This window comes from Pseudorasbora parva, chromosome 23, assembly GCF_024679245.1.
Source record: "Pseudorasbora parva isolate DD20220531a chromosome 23, ASM2467924v1, whole genome shotgun sequence".
NCBI classification, from domain to species: Eukaryota; Metazoa; Chordata; class Actinopteri; order Cypriniformes; family Gobionidae; genus Pseudorasbora; species Pseudorasbora parva.
In genome coordinates, this window is record NC_090194.1 from 8,391,337 (window position 1) to 8,408,194 (window position 16,858).

A 16,858-nucleotide genomic window follows, 5' to 3' on the forward strand; every position below is an offset into this window, starting at 1 on the left:
TTACTTTACTTTGAAATGTACAGTAATTAATGAATTAGTAATGCATTAGGTCACCAACACTGCAGTGTAAATCCATTCATACCCTATCTGAGCTGCATTAAGTGTTAAATACATCGATGGGTTTTGTTGATACTGACTTTATTTTTAATTGGTAGGCCTAATAGACACACAGTGCTTTCTTATTCTGATTGAATTAAGAATCTGACATAAGAGGACACAGATATGACAATACATTTAAAAATACCGTTCATCTCTAGCTTTATTGCTCAGTGTTATTTCAGTTTTGATTTTCTCTCGACTGAGAGACACATCCTGTATTTTATTGTATAATATGATACACGTCTAAACTAGTAGGCATGTTGCATATTCATTGTTTTTAGAAACCTCAAAGGATTTTTACATTTGTGTGTATTTTTTTCTATTATATAATGTAGTTGAGGTCAGTGTAGGCGGAGCCCAAACGTAAACTATACTTAAGCCCAGGAGCCTCCAGACCCCTCAGTCCTGCCCTAATTCTATTTATTCGTGCTATTGCTTGTCATTTGTTCTAACTGACTGCGGACTCATCTTAATATTTATTAAAATATTAAGATCAAGATCCTGACTCTCTGTGGTTATTAAAAATCCCAGGATAACCTTCTGTAAAATGTAGGGGTGTAACCCCGTCATCCTGGCCAAATTTACCCATTGGAATCTGTCCATCATGGCCTCCTAATAATCCCCATATAATGATTAGCTTCATCACTCGGTCTCCTCTCCACCACTCAGCCGGTGGGTGGTGAGCGTTCTGGCACAATATGGCTGCAGTGTATAATCCAGGTAAATCTGGCTTGTCATAATTTTCTTGTGGCATAAATTGTCTTCCATACGCATAAGCCAATAAACCTATCTTGACCACATGGTTGTTGAGCAAGAAAGTTTGAGACTGACAACCAGCAATGATCCAACTCTCACCTCTAAGCCTGACAAATTTCCCTCCGAAGGGTTTTATGGGCTGCCATAGACTCCTAGCCAGAAACAATAGTGACTGTCAAGTGTGTGTGTGTGGGTCCTTACAGTTATACAATTCTATATAACGGCAAAGTTACATACATAAAAACTAACATCCTGCTGTGCTTTCCAGGTTGGATTTAAACAAACTTCTATAGAATCAAATTATGTGCCGCTTTTTACCTCAGGCCAAACCACAGCTAGAAACACTCGAGGAAACTGCTGACGTAACTAAAGTGTACTATATGCAAACTGCATGTAAAAAAAAAATATATATATATTATATATATATATATATATATATATATATATATATATATATATATATATATATATATATACACATAATTAAATCTTTACATCCATATGCAGTGACTAGAGAATTTTTAAATAAATAGTTCCACTGAGATATAAAGTCATAATTTCAAGAAATAAAGTTGTAATTATTATAAGTTGCACTTAAAGATATATAAGTGTACGTTGCAATTGTGAGGTCACAACCACACTGTATACAAAGATGGAACTTATCCTGAATATCATTAACACTTTATTTATGCAAATAAAACATTTCAAGGTTCAGGAAAACAACAACAAAAATAAGTACATTCGTTAAAGTAGCACATGGTTTTGTTTGTCAGCATGTCATGTTTGTTTAATTAGAGACAAGGCTGGCACATGAGCAGGTCCAAACTGAGCAGGTTTTTGAGATGGGCACAGATGCTGGATCATTTGACCCATGGCTGTCCATAAATATTTTTTGAACGTTGACAATATGCTTTGACGGAGGGGAAAGAGTTAACTAACATTTTCTGCAGAGCGATGGACAGTTTAAAAGATCCAAATAAGAGATCCCATCTGTTTAAAAAAAGTAAAAAGAAGTGATGCCTCCTCAGGGAAGGATTACAAAAGCCTTAATACAGCAGAGTGCACTACAAACCCAAACCAGTGGCAGTTTCACTGGATTTCAACTTCTTGAAGGTGAAACGTCACTAGAGTCCACCAATGTGTCCCCAAGGAAAGCTCTTCAGCCACACAGATAAATGTACAATATTCACAGTATTTACATGGAGTGGCTCATCCAAAAACAGCCAGTGAGGTATTCCATTGGTTTGCCTTTCATTTGTTCTCAAGGAGAGTCTTTATATCTTTAATTCCATGTTCTGACGCAACTGCGATCACATGGTCTAAAGCATTGAGTCGTCCCAGAAGCCTAATCACATCCTTTATTTGTTCCCTATGTAGAGAAACAATAACTGTATTAATAAAAGAGAGATAATGCTTGCATTGCAGACAGCTATAGAAATGCATGCATGCTTGCATGCTACATTTTAATTTTACTTTATTATATGCTGGAACCATGAAACATATCAACATACACCAATCAGGCATAACATTATGACAGGTTAAGTGAATAACACTGATTATCTCATCTTCATGACACCTGTAGTGGGTGGGATATATTAGGCAGCAAGCGAACATTTTGTCCTCAAGGTTGATGTGTTAAAAGCAGGAAAAATGGTAAAGCGTAAGCATTTGAGCGAGTTTGACAAGGGCCAGATTGTGAAGGCTAGATGACTGGGTCAGAGCAGTTCTTGTGGGGTGTTCCCAGCCTGCAGTGGTCAGTATCTATCAAAAGCGCCATGGCTCATTGATGCACGTGGGGAGCGAAGGCTGCCCGTGTGGTCCGATCAAACAGACGAGCTACTGTAGCTCAAATTGATCAAGAAGTTAATGCTGGTTTTGATAGAAAGGTGTCAGGATACACAGTGCATTGCCATTTGTTGCGTATGGGGCCGCATAGCCACAGACCAGTCAGGGTGCCCATGCTGACCCCTGTCCACCGCCAAAATTGGGTAATTTGGCCCTTGTCAAATTCGGTCAAATCCTTATGCCCACCCATTTTTCTCCTTCTAACACATCAACTTTGACGTTTAACACAATCAAAATGTTCACTTCACCTGTCAGAATGTTATACCTGATTGGTATAAACACTCAATGTTAATAATTCATATAAATTTGATGTTTTTTTAATATATATATTTTTTTCCTCATTAAGATCAGTACGTCCAAACAACGGTGGACAGATCCCCAAGCCTAGAATAGCACCAGACGTCCCACTAAAGGTCTGTTTTAAATTAAACCATCATTATTCCTTCATACTAAGCTAATATCTGATCTCTCTGTGTGGCATCTACAGAGATGTTGAGATGTTAATTTAACAAGAGAACATAATAAACCACATTACCTCACGTTCCTCTTCTCCACGTCTGATCCGGCTACGCAGCTGCGGTACAGACTGCTGGCCAAGTGTTTCAAATATCTGCAGAAGTTCTCGAGCTGAGGAAGAGTCTGCTGTCCTTTCAGACTGCTGAACCACTGCACAGGAAAACACTCCACCACCTGAGGGCAGGTTAGGGTTAATAGAGGGTTAGAATAACTTCATCTGTAAACACTTTATGGATATTGATTCCAAACGAGTCATACTCTGCGGCCTTTCTCCACATGTTCCTCATTGGCGTCTGTGGTCTGCAGGGCTGCGAGAAGGTAGCGGTTTAGTGTGCTGTCCACGGCGAGCTCCTTCAGCGCTGACTGAGACAGGATCCCATCCCACATTAAGATATTTCCAAGTAACTGAACACAAGAAAGCGATTCATCAGAGAATAAGCTTGAACAATGGTTAAAATATTAAAGGGTTAGTTCACCCAAAAGTGGAAATTCTGTCAATAATTACTTATCCTCATGTCGTTCGACACCCGTAAGACCTTCGTTTATCTTTTATTTTTATCGTTTATTTTTGTTGAAATCCGATGGCTCAGAAAGGAGAATGTCATTTCCTCTCTCAAGACCCATAAAAGGCACTAAAGACGTCGGTACGAAGCCCATCTCACTACAATAATTTTATGAAGTGACGAGAATAGTTTTTGTGCACAAAAAAAACTTACAGTGATGAGCCGAATTCAAAACAAAGCTTTGAACGGTTATGAATCAGCTTATAGATTCAATCAGCTTATCGGATCACTTGTCAAACGGCCAAACTGCTGAAATCACATGACTTTGGCGAACCAGAATACACTGATTCATAACTGTTTGAAGCTTTGTTTTGAAATTGGCCATTCATTATTTCGTTTCTTTCCGCACAAAAACTATTCTCGTCGCTTCATAGAATTATTGTAGAACCACTGTAGTGAGATGGGCTTTGTAACGGCGTCTTTAGTGCCTTTATGGGTCTTGAGAGAGGAAATGAAGGCCTTTCTGAAAAATATCTTTATTTGTGTTCCGAAGATGAACTAGGTCTTACAGGTGTCGAATGAGTAATTAATAAAATCACGCATTTTTGAGTTAACTAATCCTTTAAATAATTACATAAAAGGTCAACTGATGTAGATGCCAGGAGAAAGTCTAGAATATACAAGCATGACTAGTCTTACCTTCACACAAGACCAAAACTGCCTCTGGGAAAAGAGGTAAGGACCAGAGTTCTTGTTCTCCATAACACTAAGGGGAAAAAAACACACAGGTTTACACAATACACTTGGTCACAATTGGAAACTAGAATATATATAAAAAGAACAGCATATACAAAGTGATTCAGCTGGAATTAAAAAAATGTGACGCCTCGAGTGCCGTTGAGAGGAATTGTAAACACCTCTGATTGGCCAGTGCTCACACGCTCATCGGCTATGTGATTTCACACTCACTTTTTTGGAAACAGAGGCAGGAAAATATCATCATCGAGAGTCCGTCGAATTCGGATGACTATGGTCCTTAGAAGCTCCTGAAAGATATTAGTTCATTTCTCAGTGACAATCAAATGCAACTAATAATTTAAACCTGTTAAGCCCAACATATGAAAGTAGTTTGATCTTAGCAAATACATTTATTATCGAGATGTAGCGATATCAAAATCCATATACAATACTGTAGGCTTTAATAAAATAAAATAAAATGCAAAAATAAGAGCCGTTGCGGACTCATCCTTTCACTGACCTGTGTGTTGCGGTTGTCACCGTGCAGAACAGTGGGATAATCTTTGATCAGCCTCTGCATGAAAGCGACCAGTCTGGACGTCTGACTGCTGGAGAGCGGATCCCACACCTGATCCGTCAGAACTGAGGGGGGTGACAGAAAGGGCAGAAGTCATGTTTTAAACAAGTGATTTGGGTTTGACGTGCTGTTCTGAGTTTAAAAGTAAGAACTGAACCATTCCATAAATGGGAAATGAACAGACTAACCTGCTAGTTTAGGAAGAAGCACTCTTTCAACAATAGCAGGAAGCAGGCTGTTATCTATGTCTTCCTCTTTCTTTAGAGAGCTCTGCTCTTCAAAACCATAGAAGAGCAACGACTCGAACCACAGCATGTACTCAAAGTTTGGACAATCCACCTGAATAGATACAAATAGCAATTTAAGACTGAAATGTTTAGCCATGCAAAGTAGATCACAAAAATGCAGAAATTACATGCTTCCTGTACCTCGAATGGAGACCATGGGATGAGCTGCAGTCGAATAAGGGGATTAAAGAGTTTGGGCAGACACAGTCCAATGTAGGCGTCTCTGTAGCATGTAAAATACAGCTTTCTCCAGGTCTCGAAGTGAGACTTTATGTTGTCCAGAGAGTGGAAGTCCTCCACCACATCCTCAAAAACCTTCTTGGACTCAATAAAAATGCGATCTTGAAATCAAAAAAGGTAAAAAGGTTAAACTAGGAAACGATTAAACGTAAAAACCTTGAATCTTGTATTGATGTGTGTTAGGCTGGTCACCTCTCTCGAGGTTGTAGCTGGTGATGTCAGTGGACGTCTCTTCATCATCGCTAGAAAGCCCCTCCTTATGCTCGGCTCTCTTGCCGTTCTGCTCTCGAGCTTGCCTGCGACGGGTTCTGTTCGGAGATATCAAAACAGACTGACACTTAAAACTGAAATACTTTACAGAAAGTCTGCCTAAAGTAGATCTGGGTATTGATACAGATTGTCTGATTCATTTTCATTCATATTCACTATGTCCTGATTCTATTCGTTCATGATTTTGATTCAATCATCATTTGTTTGGGGAAAGTTCAATTATACTGTTAACAGTTTCAGTTATTTACCTGACTGACAATTTGACTATTGCTCACTTTTCCAAAAATTATAGACCATTACAGGTTACCATTCAAAGCTAATGACACAATGATACTGAGGATATTAGTACATGTTTACTAGATTTGAAATTAGTATAATACAAAGCAATTAAAATAACAACATGGAAGGTTTTACATTCTAAAAATCCATTGGGTCGGTACAATCAATTAAAATCCAATTTAGAGAGGTACACATATGCCACTAGACAGGCACCAGAAGGCAGATTTTCACTCCCTAAAGCAAAAGCTAACTTTCTCAAACGTACAGTAGTATATAGGACAGTCAAAAAAAAGGAAATTAACTTCTTGAAGCTACAGTAGCTCGTCTGTCTGGACCACATAGGTTGGACCACATAGGCCAGCCTTCTCTCCCCACGTGCATCAATAAGCCTCGGCCGCCCATGACCCTGGTGCCGGCTCACAACCGTTCCTTCCTTGGACAACTTTTGATAGATACTGACCACTGCAGACCAGTCTGTAAGCACTTCTGACCCAGTCGTCTAAACATCACAATTTGGCCCTTGTCAAACTTGCTCAAATCCTAACGTTTGCCCATTTTTTCTGCTTCTAACACATCAACTTTGAGGACAAAATGTCCACCTGCTGCCTAATATATCCCACCCACTAGGTGCTGTGATGAACAGATAATCAGTGTTATTCATAATGTGCCAATGTTATGCCTGATCTGTGAATATATAGCATTTTTTTAAAGCATACCGTCTGGCTTCTCTTTCAGCTATCCTCCTCTGTTTGGCCAGCTCCTGATAGGCTGTACGATCTCGACCAAATGAGTCCAGGTTAGGGGCCATAACAGCCTTACCTGAAACAGAAAGAACTGACATTAACCCTCAGTAAAGCTGAACTCACCAGCTATGTTACAACCTGACATATCTGATAGTAATTTACCTACTCATTCATTTATCATACTAGATGTTCATGCATTAGTCCACAAATGTCAGTCAAAATATAATTTAATTTCATGCACAGTGCTTAAGGGTTTCTCCCCTTTTCTGATGTCATCGGGATTCATTTTTGACTTAAGTTAATTTTATGCCTGCACAATTTTACTAGGCTGAGGTGAACACTCTCCTCCAATAACTTACCTGCACAGCATCTTAACAATGTATCAGTGTGAACACTGATCAATAAGAAGCCAGTAAGCTTTCACCATCCGAAAGCCACATTCATTGACACACTTGATTTCAATCTCTCTCTCTCGCACTCTCTCTCGCACACACACTGTGTATTATTCTGATGTGCAATTAATCATAACTGTTTAACAAAAATGAAAGGAAAAAAAAACAATGAGGCCATTCAAATAAAAACCTTCAAGATGGACTGACTTGAAAGGCTGGAAAACTCCGACGATTCATCTTTAATATCATCCTGTCTTCTCTGGACGAGACGGGACGCCCGCTGCCGAAGTAACTGGTGCATGGCGACCTCAAGCTCCAGAATAACAGGCACCTGAAAGATACGATGATTTTTGTGACAGCTGAACCAAAGACAAGGGGCCGGAGACCGAGACGAGGGGCTTAGTGTGCTCTGCTGTGGCATGGAAGAGAAAGCAGCCAAATGAAATAGCTCTAAACACAAAGCCCTTTAGAGCTGGGTCAAAACTGGCTTCCACTTGTGTTAATGCTTCATGGTATTAACATCATTATGAGTCAAAAGAAAAAAACACACAAAAAAAAAAAGTCTGTGAAAGACTTCCGTTAAAGGTGCAGTGTTTGAATTTTAGCGGCATCTAGCAGTGAGGTTGTGAGTTGCAATGACGGTGCAGTCTATGTGGGGTCAGAAACCTCATGGATTTCATAAAAAATATCTTAATTTGTGTTCCGATGATGAACACTTATCTTTCAGGTTTAGAACAACATATGGGTGAGAAATTAATGACATTTTTATTTTTGGGTGAACTACCACTTTAAGAGGTATATGAGCCATGAGCCAAACCAACCGGCTATGAGGTGAATGACATTACAAACTTTGATTTGAAACAAAAAAGTTTTTGACAAAAAGACAAAGATATAAGACAGTACACTTAATGGCTTCATTGTGGGGAAATAATTACAATCCTGTGAGGCAATGCGAATGATAATAAAATGATGAATAAAACAAAACAATGGATGTTGATGGTGTATATAGAAACTATATATATACACTTTACATTCATTGCAAAAATATGAATATACAAATATAATTATATTTGAGAGAGCACAGAGAAATGGATCTTTTGGCCTGATTTGCTTGGCGGAGAGGTCTCTACATAATAATGTTGATGTAGATTTTCCACCAAGAATTCCACTGTAAATCATGATTGTTTTTTTTGTTTTTTTTATAATTTGAAATATAGCAGGCTGTTGGCTTTAACAAAATGTATCATAAATTAACAACTGCGTAGCTCAGTAGTTCTTGTTAACGGTTTAAAATGTACCTTTCAAAATCAATTCCCTAGGGAGAAGATGAATGGGATTTTTACTTTTGGTACCGAATGTTTTCACAGACATATACCACAAACTAATGTAGATATTACCTTATCCTAACCCTCACCTAATGCAATCATTAAGCTATCAAGCATTCAAATGAGAGAATGGTTAATACATTTTGCCTTTAAAGGGGAGTATAGTCCACTGGTGGTCCAATAAAGATTTACCATTTTGGTCTTTTATTACTTTAAATGTGTTTAAATGGTTCAACAACAGTGTAAACAAACTACTTACTGTTGCTACCTAAAGAATTGGAAGTCTCACACAAATAAAAAGAAAGTATGACCTACAAAGTATTACAATTAAGGCTTTTTTCAACTAATAACAATTTTATAGTGATATGTTAGTTCTCCATGCCTCAAAGACAACATTATTTGTATGTATAAAGCCTCTTTATAGCTGAAATAAATTAAAGAACCACAAAAAGAATCTCTTGCTGCATCAGCTGTGGGGAAAATATGGAAGATTACAAAATAATCCACGATCTGATGAAAATATGACCTGGTGGACTGCTGACAATAATTTTAACAATCATAATAAACATGAACTATGCGATTTATAAGTAGTAACTGGCGTTATTTTTACTCCTAATGATATTATAAAAGAATGCAGTAATTTTAGTTGTGACAAATATGTTTAAAGTGTAATTAACTAGACAAAATTCTGACACAGGCAACATCCAATAAACTTTGAAATCAAGAAGAAATATAGTAGCAAGGTCTGAATAAAAACAACAACTGAAAAACAAGTCAGTAAAAAAACGGCAGCAACATAAAAACGAATGCATTCATTCTTACCTTTTCACTGAAACACTCAAGCAAGTCTCCAACATACCCTCGCATTTCTTGCAAGAATCTATATTTGTCTGCGGCCTCCTGTGAGGAGCCCTCTAGGAGCTGGATGGTCTTTTTGGAGGCCTCCAGCTCCTCCTGGATCTGCTCAAAGCGCCGGGCATTGGAATTGTGCCCCTGGCGCATGAAGCTCAGCCTGGTGCACAGGGGAGTCAAAGAGAGGTTTGTTATTAGTGATGTATGGGGACATCGCTAGGGTCGCACATGTCCTGATGAAGATGGTTAGGTCTAAACAATGCAATGGATGCAGATTTTAGTATCTGCATATACTCCATCCGGAGGAAGAAATATTACACTTCTGCAGAAACAGCGATACCCGGAATTAACCAGGAACAACGTGCGAGGAGATATGCGCCTTTGTCTGTATCCTCACTATGCTGGAAGTCCAAAGTGCAAGCTTTCATCTTCAATGTCTGAATAGAGCAATTTTATGGGACGTGCATGGCGTGAATTTATCAGGGCATTACAATCTCTAAAGTGTTGGCACAAACACGTAAAATCCTAGGAAATACCAACTGGGCAGATTTGAACTGGCAATTTGAGGGGCTACAGTGACCGCCGAAGAGAAGGCAGTTCAGACCGTACCTGTCTTTGAGACGTTTCTTTACCAGATCTGTGGTTATAGGGGTCAGGTCGCATGAGGGAATGGGATAAGGAACTGAGGGCTCTGCGTTCAAAGTCTTGCTGTTGTCAGCTCCAACTGTGGCAGTGGTGTAGCTAAACGGCATGGCGTAGGTCGCTCCATATGGCTGCGCGTCGTAACTGCCTTGGTAATACATGGTTGTATCCTCGGGTTGGGTGATTTGGACCTAAAATGTCAAAAAAAAGATATGACAAAACGATTAGTGTCAGCATTAAATACTGTGATTTCAAAGCACAAATAGTACACTGTAGGAATGTCAAAATAATTAGTATTTTAATATCAACTCAATACCTAAAGGAACTGTTTAAAAAAAATATATATACTGTTGTCTGAGGTCAACTAATGATGTTTGTGTGGTTTTTACATTCAAAAACATCATAACTGATAAGTAACAGGATATTTTCTACACTGGTTTTGAGAACTCCTGAATGCTTTGATGGGCGTGCCTCATTGGAGACTTGTAAGTAAAAAGCCCACAGCTAGGATTGGATAAGATTTGCATGCTTCAGCTCCCCTGTCAGTTCACTTCACATGAGGATTGTTTTGGTGGCAACCGGAATGATTCTCTCAATTACAGGGCTTGTAAACGTCTTTATCAAACAAACACAATGATTTATTTCTCATCCACCAGCGATTTTGGAAATAGTGGCGTACTAGAGGGAAAACATTCTATAAATATTGTACGGCTTCTCGCACAAACTGATCGTCTCGTGTCTTAAGATGTGTCGTCACGAGCCACAGGGTTCAATATGGCTTTGTATGTGCATTTTTTCAGTTCTCATACTCTCATTTATTACCATTCACATGGATTATACGACTTGCAGACAGAAACGGTTGGAGTTAAAAATCTTAATTTGTGTTCTACTGAAGAAACAAAGTCACCTATATCTTGGATGCCCTGAAGCAGATACACATGAGTACTATTCTTTTAACTCTGAAATGAAGGCCTTTTTAAAAAAATCCCCATGGAAAAAATATGTAACCAAGCACACTGAAAAAGTGGACCGGCACTGTTGCACTATGAAACGTTTTCATATATGCTAATTAATATACTCTGACTCACCTGCGGGATGCTAATGCCCTTTCTGATCTGCTCCTGCTCCCAGCGATTCACTTCCTCATCCTGGCCATCATCTAGAGCTTCATCATCACTGCCTTAAACCCAAAACACACACACACATAGTGTCAAAACAAACACTAAAGGTCAGATCGTGGTTAAGTGCACATCTTTACTAGGATCTGATTTCTCCCACATTTCCTAATTATAGTTATTCTGTCTTGTTTGTTTGACTTTTTCTAAGTGACATGACATTTACAACAAGGGCAGTCCCTCAGCAGGTGAATGGGGGTTCCTCCAACACTACATCAACAAGTTTCAGATTACTAGAGCGCTGAACTGCGACCACACGCGTCACACACTGACCGATCTCCTCTGCTATTTTCTGCCTCTGAGTCTTTATCTTGACTCCACTGAAGTTGATTCTCTTCTCGTCTTCGTCGTCGTCACTGCCGCCGTTCTCATCTTCGCGAACAAGGCGCTTGTTCGTCGCTTCATTCTCAATCAACGGAGTCTCACCCCCGAGCTCTCGCGCCATCTGCCTGCGTTTACGAGCAGCATGAATGAAGGCTGCGTCGGGGATCTCGCCTGTTGAAACATATGACAGTTATTGTTGGTGTAAACAATGATTAATCACTTTCACATGAATTAGTTTAACCAGAAAGATCCTAAACAGATTAGAAACAATTAGTTTGCCATATAAAAAAGTGGATTTTCTGACATACGTTGTTTAACAACATTCAGTGTTTAACCACAATACACATCAGCAGTTTCCAGACTTGTATGACTGTCCTCAAAAAGCAAAAACAGTCTAATCATGCCGACGTTGGTCCAACAACTTGCTCTACAGGTTCAGTCTTGGAGGTTATAAAAATTCTCACCTGGTCTAAGCGAGCTGAGGGCAGACATAGTTTGGCTAAATGCTCCACCCGCAGACCTTTGCTCGCCCTCCTCTTCCTGTTCCTCATTGCTGTCCACCTCCATTTCTTCCTCTCCCTGTTCACTGCTGGCTCTGCTGCCTGCTAAAGGCTCCTCTTTAATTGACAGATTCTGAGTCGGCCCACCTGAAACAAACAAACCAGTGAGTGAAAATACTATGGCTGCACGCCACATCGAAATAATCGAAATATTCCAATGTACATATCGTGATATGCATATCTGACATGCACACCCGAAGCACAACACAAGCCGTCTCTTTGACCGTGCGTGACCCCTTCAGTTATCTTTCGTGCCTTATCACATTTGAACGGTGAAAATACACACAGAGTTATGTCAAAATGCCTGTCTTGACAAGTATTCATGTAAACAAAATCGGTTATGTCTTAAAGGTGCACTATGCAACTTTCCGTCCACTGGAGGGCCCCTATTCAAAACAAAGGCGTAGTTTGATGACGCCAAGTGTGAGCACAGCATCTTGGGACATGTGGTCTTCACCGCACAGCCGGTGGAAAATAGGACTCGGGCAGAAATCATGTTGATGGATGCGGTTATTAACTTTACTGTAGTGTGAAGCAGAGCAGGGCCGAGTGTTGTAGGGCTGAGCACGGCCGCTGGAGTGATTGAAATGCAAACACCCGCCTCGCGAGCACCGGGACTTTTATTATGACGGGGCGGGACACAGTCGCCGGGCGCCCGCACTTTTTTAAGTCATTGGAATGAGGTGATGCAGCTCTGTTTATGATATTAGATACATTTAAGTGTGTTTAAAATTATGTTATGACGTTACTCTGTGCGTTCGATCGGCACTGCTGTGACATGTTCACACTGCTAACAGTAAAGCGCTTCTGCCAAATAAAACCGAGGGTAATGCAGATATGACGCAATTGACAGGCGACTCCCTCAGACGCTATGCTGAAACGTCCCGGTCCTTGGTTAAAATAACAATGTTCTCACAATTTACAAATAGTTGGAAACATTTGGGATATTGTAAATACTCAACTGAACAAAATACATAACACTGGCCTCGTGGTTTTTGGATATTTTACTGGAAAAATACTACATAGTGCACCTTTAAGTGGTATTTATTTGTTGGCATTGATGTTAAAATAACATTGTCAGATATGTGATATAAATTTTAATGTTATGCTAAAACACTACTGGCTACTTTTAGAAGTTGTAGTGATTTTTCTTTACCCAGAAGAAATGTTATGCATAAAACACATTTATTTAGCATTTGATCACACTGGTGTGATTCTATGGGGGAAAAAAGAATGTGTCAAAGGGTTAAATATAACCGCTTTTGGTGGTGGAGGAGGCAAATCAGATATTTGGGGGAAATGCCCCCTTTTTCTAAGTATCAGAAAAAATACTATAAAGTATTAATACATAAAATAAAGTATTTTCTAAATAATTTATTAAATTTTATGTTTTTAAGTCCCAGTGAACCGGAAGTTGCAAGTTATTTTATCTGAGTGCTGCAACGCATTTCCAGGTGAAACAGAATATTGAATAGAGAGCAGGGTTTTACTTCAGCGCTTCTCTTCTCCATCTTGCGCTCATAGCAGACCAACGGTTGGAGTGGAGTGATTAAGGATATTCAAACCCAAGCCGTCAAACTGCCGTCATCGGAAAGGAAGTGCCATTCCAGACCGGAAGTTACTTTTCAGATTTTGATTAAAGATTACCACAGAAAAAAAAAACTGTATTAACGGTTTACCCTAAGACCAGTAATCTTTCCTGCTAACAAAGTAAATAAGGTCAATTTTGATTTCATGAGGACTTTGAAGAAGAAGAAAAAACAGTCCCCTGATTCTGATTTATAGAAATGCATGACATTTTGAAAAAAAATGTTTTATTACCAATGCGTGTGCTTTGCTCCGGTACGGCACCGCTGTACTTTTCCAAATCCTCCTTGTATTCTTTCTTCAGCTGCTTGACGATCTTCTTGCTGTGGTAGGATTTCTTCACACGGAAAACTTCAGAGTCATCTAATAGAAGAGATTGAATCAATAGACATTGAATCAATATACATTATACAATTCATACACGTACATAGTATATAATTTGGGATACAAATTCACGTTTCTTTAGGGACCTAAAACTTCTGATTAATAAATGACGTAACGTTACATGTACTTTTTTTCATTTGTATCATTATTACAGGATAAGATATTGTATTACGCGTTCCATTTTAGACCGATTCATTAAGCGATGTGTATACCGGTTCGACCGATTCATTAAAAAGAACCAACTCAATAGCCATTTCAATATTTGCCATGACTGTGAAATTTAATTCTTATCGCTGTAAGTTATCATATTGATCTTAAGCCAATCATTTGGTTAGCGACGGTCACTTTAAATGACACGAACTGTTACATCATTTAAATGGACTACAATTAGATTTACTGCACCGCAAACGCTACACTAATAATTTGTGAAACATTATTGTTTTTATCTACATGTATTTACGTTACACGTGTAACGCACCTTCATCGTCGTGGAAGCTCAGCAGACTCGCTTTCGGCTCCTCTCGGTTGTCCTTCTTTCTCTTCTTTTCTTTGTTGATCTTGACAGCACCAGGCTGAAATCCGTTTCCGTGGTTCACCATGTTTGCTCCAGAAGCGGGACCCGTGCTGGACTCACTCGGGTTCGCCGACTCTTCAGCCCCGGGCCCGCCGGACTGCTTGTCCTCCTCTTTCTCCTCCTCGTCCGATTCATTCCTCCGCCTGAAATTGCACCTCTTAGCTTTTTTAAACATGGTGATGTAGTGTGCAACGGCTCTATAATAGTATATACAGACTGTTTTTTAGATTTTTGCAGGGCGCCAAAGATGATAACAAGTCCACCATTTTGCCATGAGCGGAAACGTTAATGTACCTCACTGAATGTTGAGATTTGCAGCGCGGCAGCGGAAACTCGCTACTGCCATCTAGAGGAGAGTCATGACACATCGGGTCTCCCCAAACTGTTTATCCTAAGATAAAGAATTTAGAGATATACGCATACCTTATCATACAATGCGCACGAAACATTAGTGTATAATTAAACGTAACTTGATTAACTGTTCATTAATAAATTAAAATAGCCTGAGTGAATAATTGACCAACCTTAATTTGTTTTATTTATAACTAAAATATACATTTAACACATTAAAGACTATTGAGAATGTAGGGTAACTGCAAATGTGTAAACTGGCTAATCACTTATAAATGCTATGTATAAGCTAACTTATACTAACATAATACTTTTATAATGGAATATTTCAGTTGCCTTCATTGTAAATGACACGTCCATGCAACACTATTCTAACTTTCCGTTCCACCATGCCAACTTTATTTTTCTATTAGTCGAATTTCATATGCAATGCACAATTTCTATTGTTATTGTATTTTTTCAAATGATCATGCAGCCAAAACTTGGTTTTACGGATACGGATTGTATCAGCCATATTTCAGCCTATACTTACAATGCTTGAATAAACTCATCCACAGGATGTCGCTATTGCTGCCACATAAGAAAATAATCATGCTTTAATAAATTATAATTATGACATAAAAGCAGTGCCATTTTAGTAACATTGAGATACTATTTTAGTTTTTATTAGAACTTTGAATTAGTGGTTAGTTTTCTCTTCTTGTATTAATTTGAGTTAAAATTATAGTAGGGCAGGCTAATAATTTTTTAATGTCTATATAGTTTTACTATAGACATGAGGCTAAACTAAATGAAAATGGGAGATTTTGCCTTGGCCACTAGAATAAATTAGATTAGTTTAAGTTGTATAGGGGGACATTTTATTTTATTTCATGTAACAATTTTAATTTTTTTTAGTTTTAGAATAATTATAGTATAATTACAATAAACATGCATAGAAGTCATAATTATTACATAAAAAAGTCAAAATGATGACATACTAAGTCATAATTATGACAAAAATTTAAAATGACAAAATGTTGAAATTTAATCTACCTATATATATATATATATATATATATATATATATATATATATATATATATATATATATAGGAACACCTGTTCAATTTCTCATTAATGCAATTATCTAATCAACCAATCAAGTTGGTGCCAGACGGGCCGGTCTGAGTATTTCACAATCTGCTCAGTTACTGGGATTTTCACGGACAACCATTTTTAGGGTTTACAAAGAATGGTGTGAAAAGGGAAAAACATCCAGTATGCGGCAGTCCTGTGGGCGAAAATGCCGTGTTGATGCTAGAGGTCAGAGGAGAATGGGCCGACTGATTCAAGCTGATAGAAGAGCAACTTTGACTGAAATAACCACACGTTACAACCGAGGTATGCAGCAAAGCATTTGTGAAGCCACAACATGCAACCTTGAGGTGGATGGGCTACAACAGCAGAAGACCTCACCGGGTACCACTCATCTCCACTACAAATAGGAAAACGAGGCTACAATTTGCACAAGCTCACCAAAAATGGACAGTTGAAGACTGGAAAAATGTTGCCTGGTCTGATGAGTCTCGATTTCTGTTGAGACTTTTTACATGGTAAAGTCAAAGTTTGGCGCAAATGAGAACATGGATCCATCATGCCTTATTACCACTGTACAGGCTGGTGGTGGTGGTGTAATGGTGTGGGGGATGTTTTCTTGGCACACTTTAGGCCCCTTAGTTCCAATTGGGCATCGTTTAAATGTCACGGCCTACCTGAGCATTGTTTCTGACCGTCCATCCCTTTATGACCACCATGTACCCATCCTCTGATGGCTATTTACAGCAGGATAATGCATCA

At 38.8% G+C, this 16,858-nt stretch overlaps 1 protein-coding gene across 1 annotated transcript; it reads right to left on the reverse strand.

The window, feature by feature from the left end:
- Positions 1–1,510: 1,510 nt before the first annotated feature.
- Positions 1,511–14,971, reverse strand: paxbp1 (PAX3 and PAX7 binding protein 1). Its single transcript, XM_067432473.1, has 18 exons — positions 14,573–14,971; positions 13,945–14,073; positions 12,028–12,210; positions 11,513–11,734; positions 11,153–11,244; positions 10,032–10,255; positions 9,393–9,582; positions 7,453–7,576; positions 6,827–6,929; positions 5,754–5,869; positions 5,463–5,662; positions 5,223–5,373; positions 4,978–5,099; positions 4,689–4,765; positions 4,419–4,485; positions 3,475–3,621; positions 3,236–3,390; positions 1,511–2,224 (listed from the first exon to the last, which is right to left on the reverse strand). The coding sequence occupies exons 1-18, from the start codon at positions 14,841–14,843 to the stop codon at positions 2,107–2,109; spliced, it is 2,691 nt and encodes an 896-aa protein (XP_067288574.1). The 5' UTR covers positions 14,844–14,971; the 3' UTR covers positions 1,511–2,106.
- Positions 14,972–16,858: the final 1,887 nt, after the last annotated feature.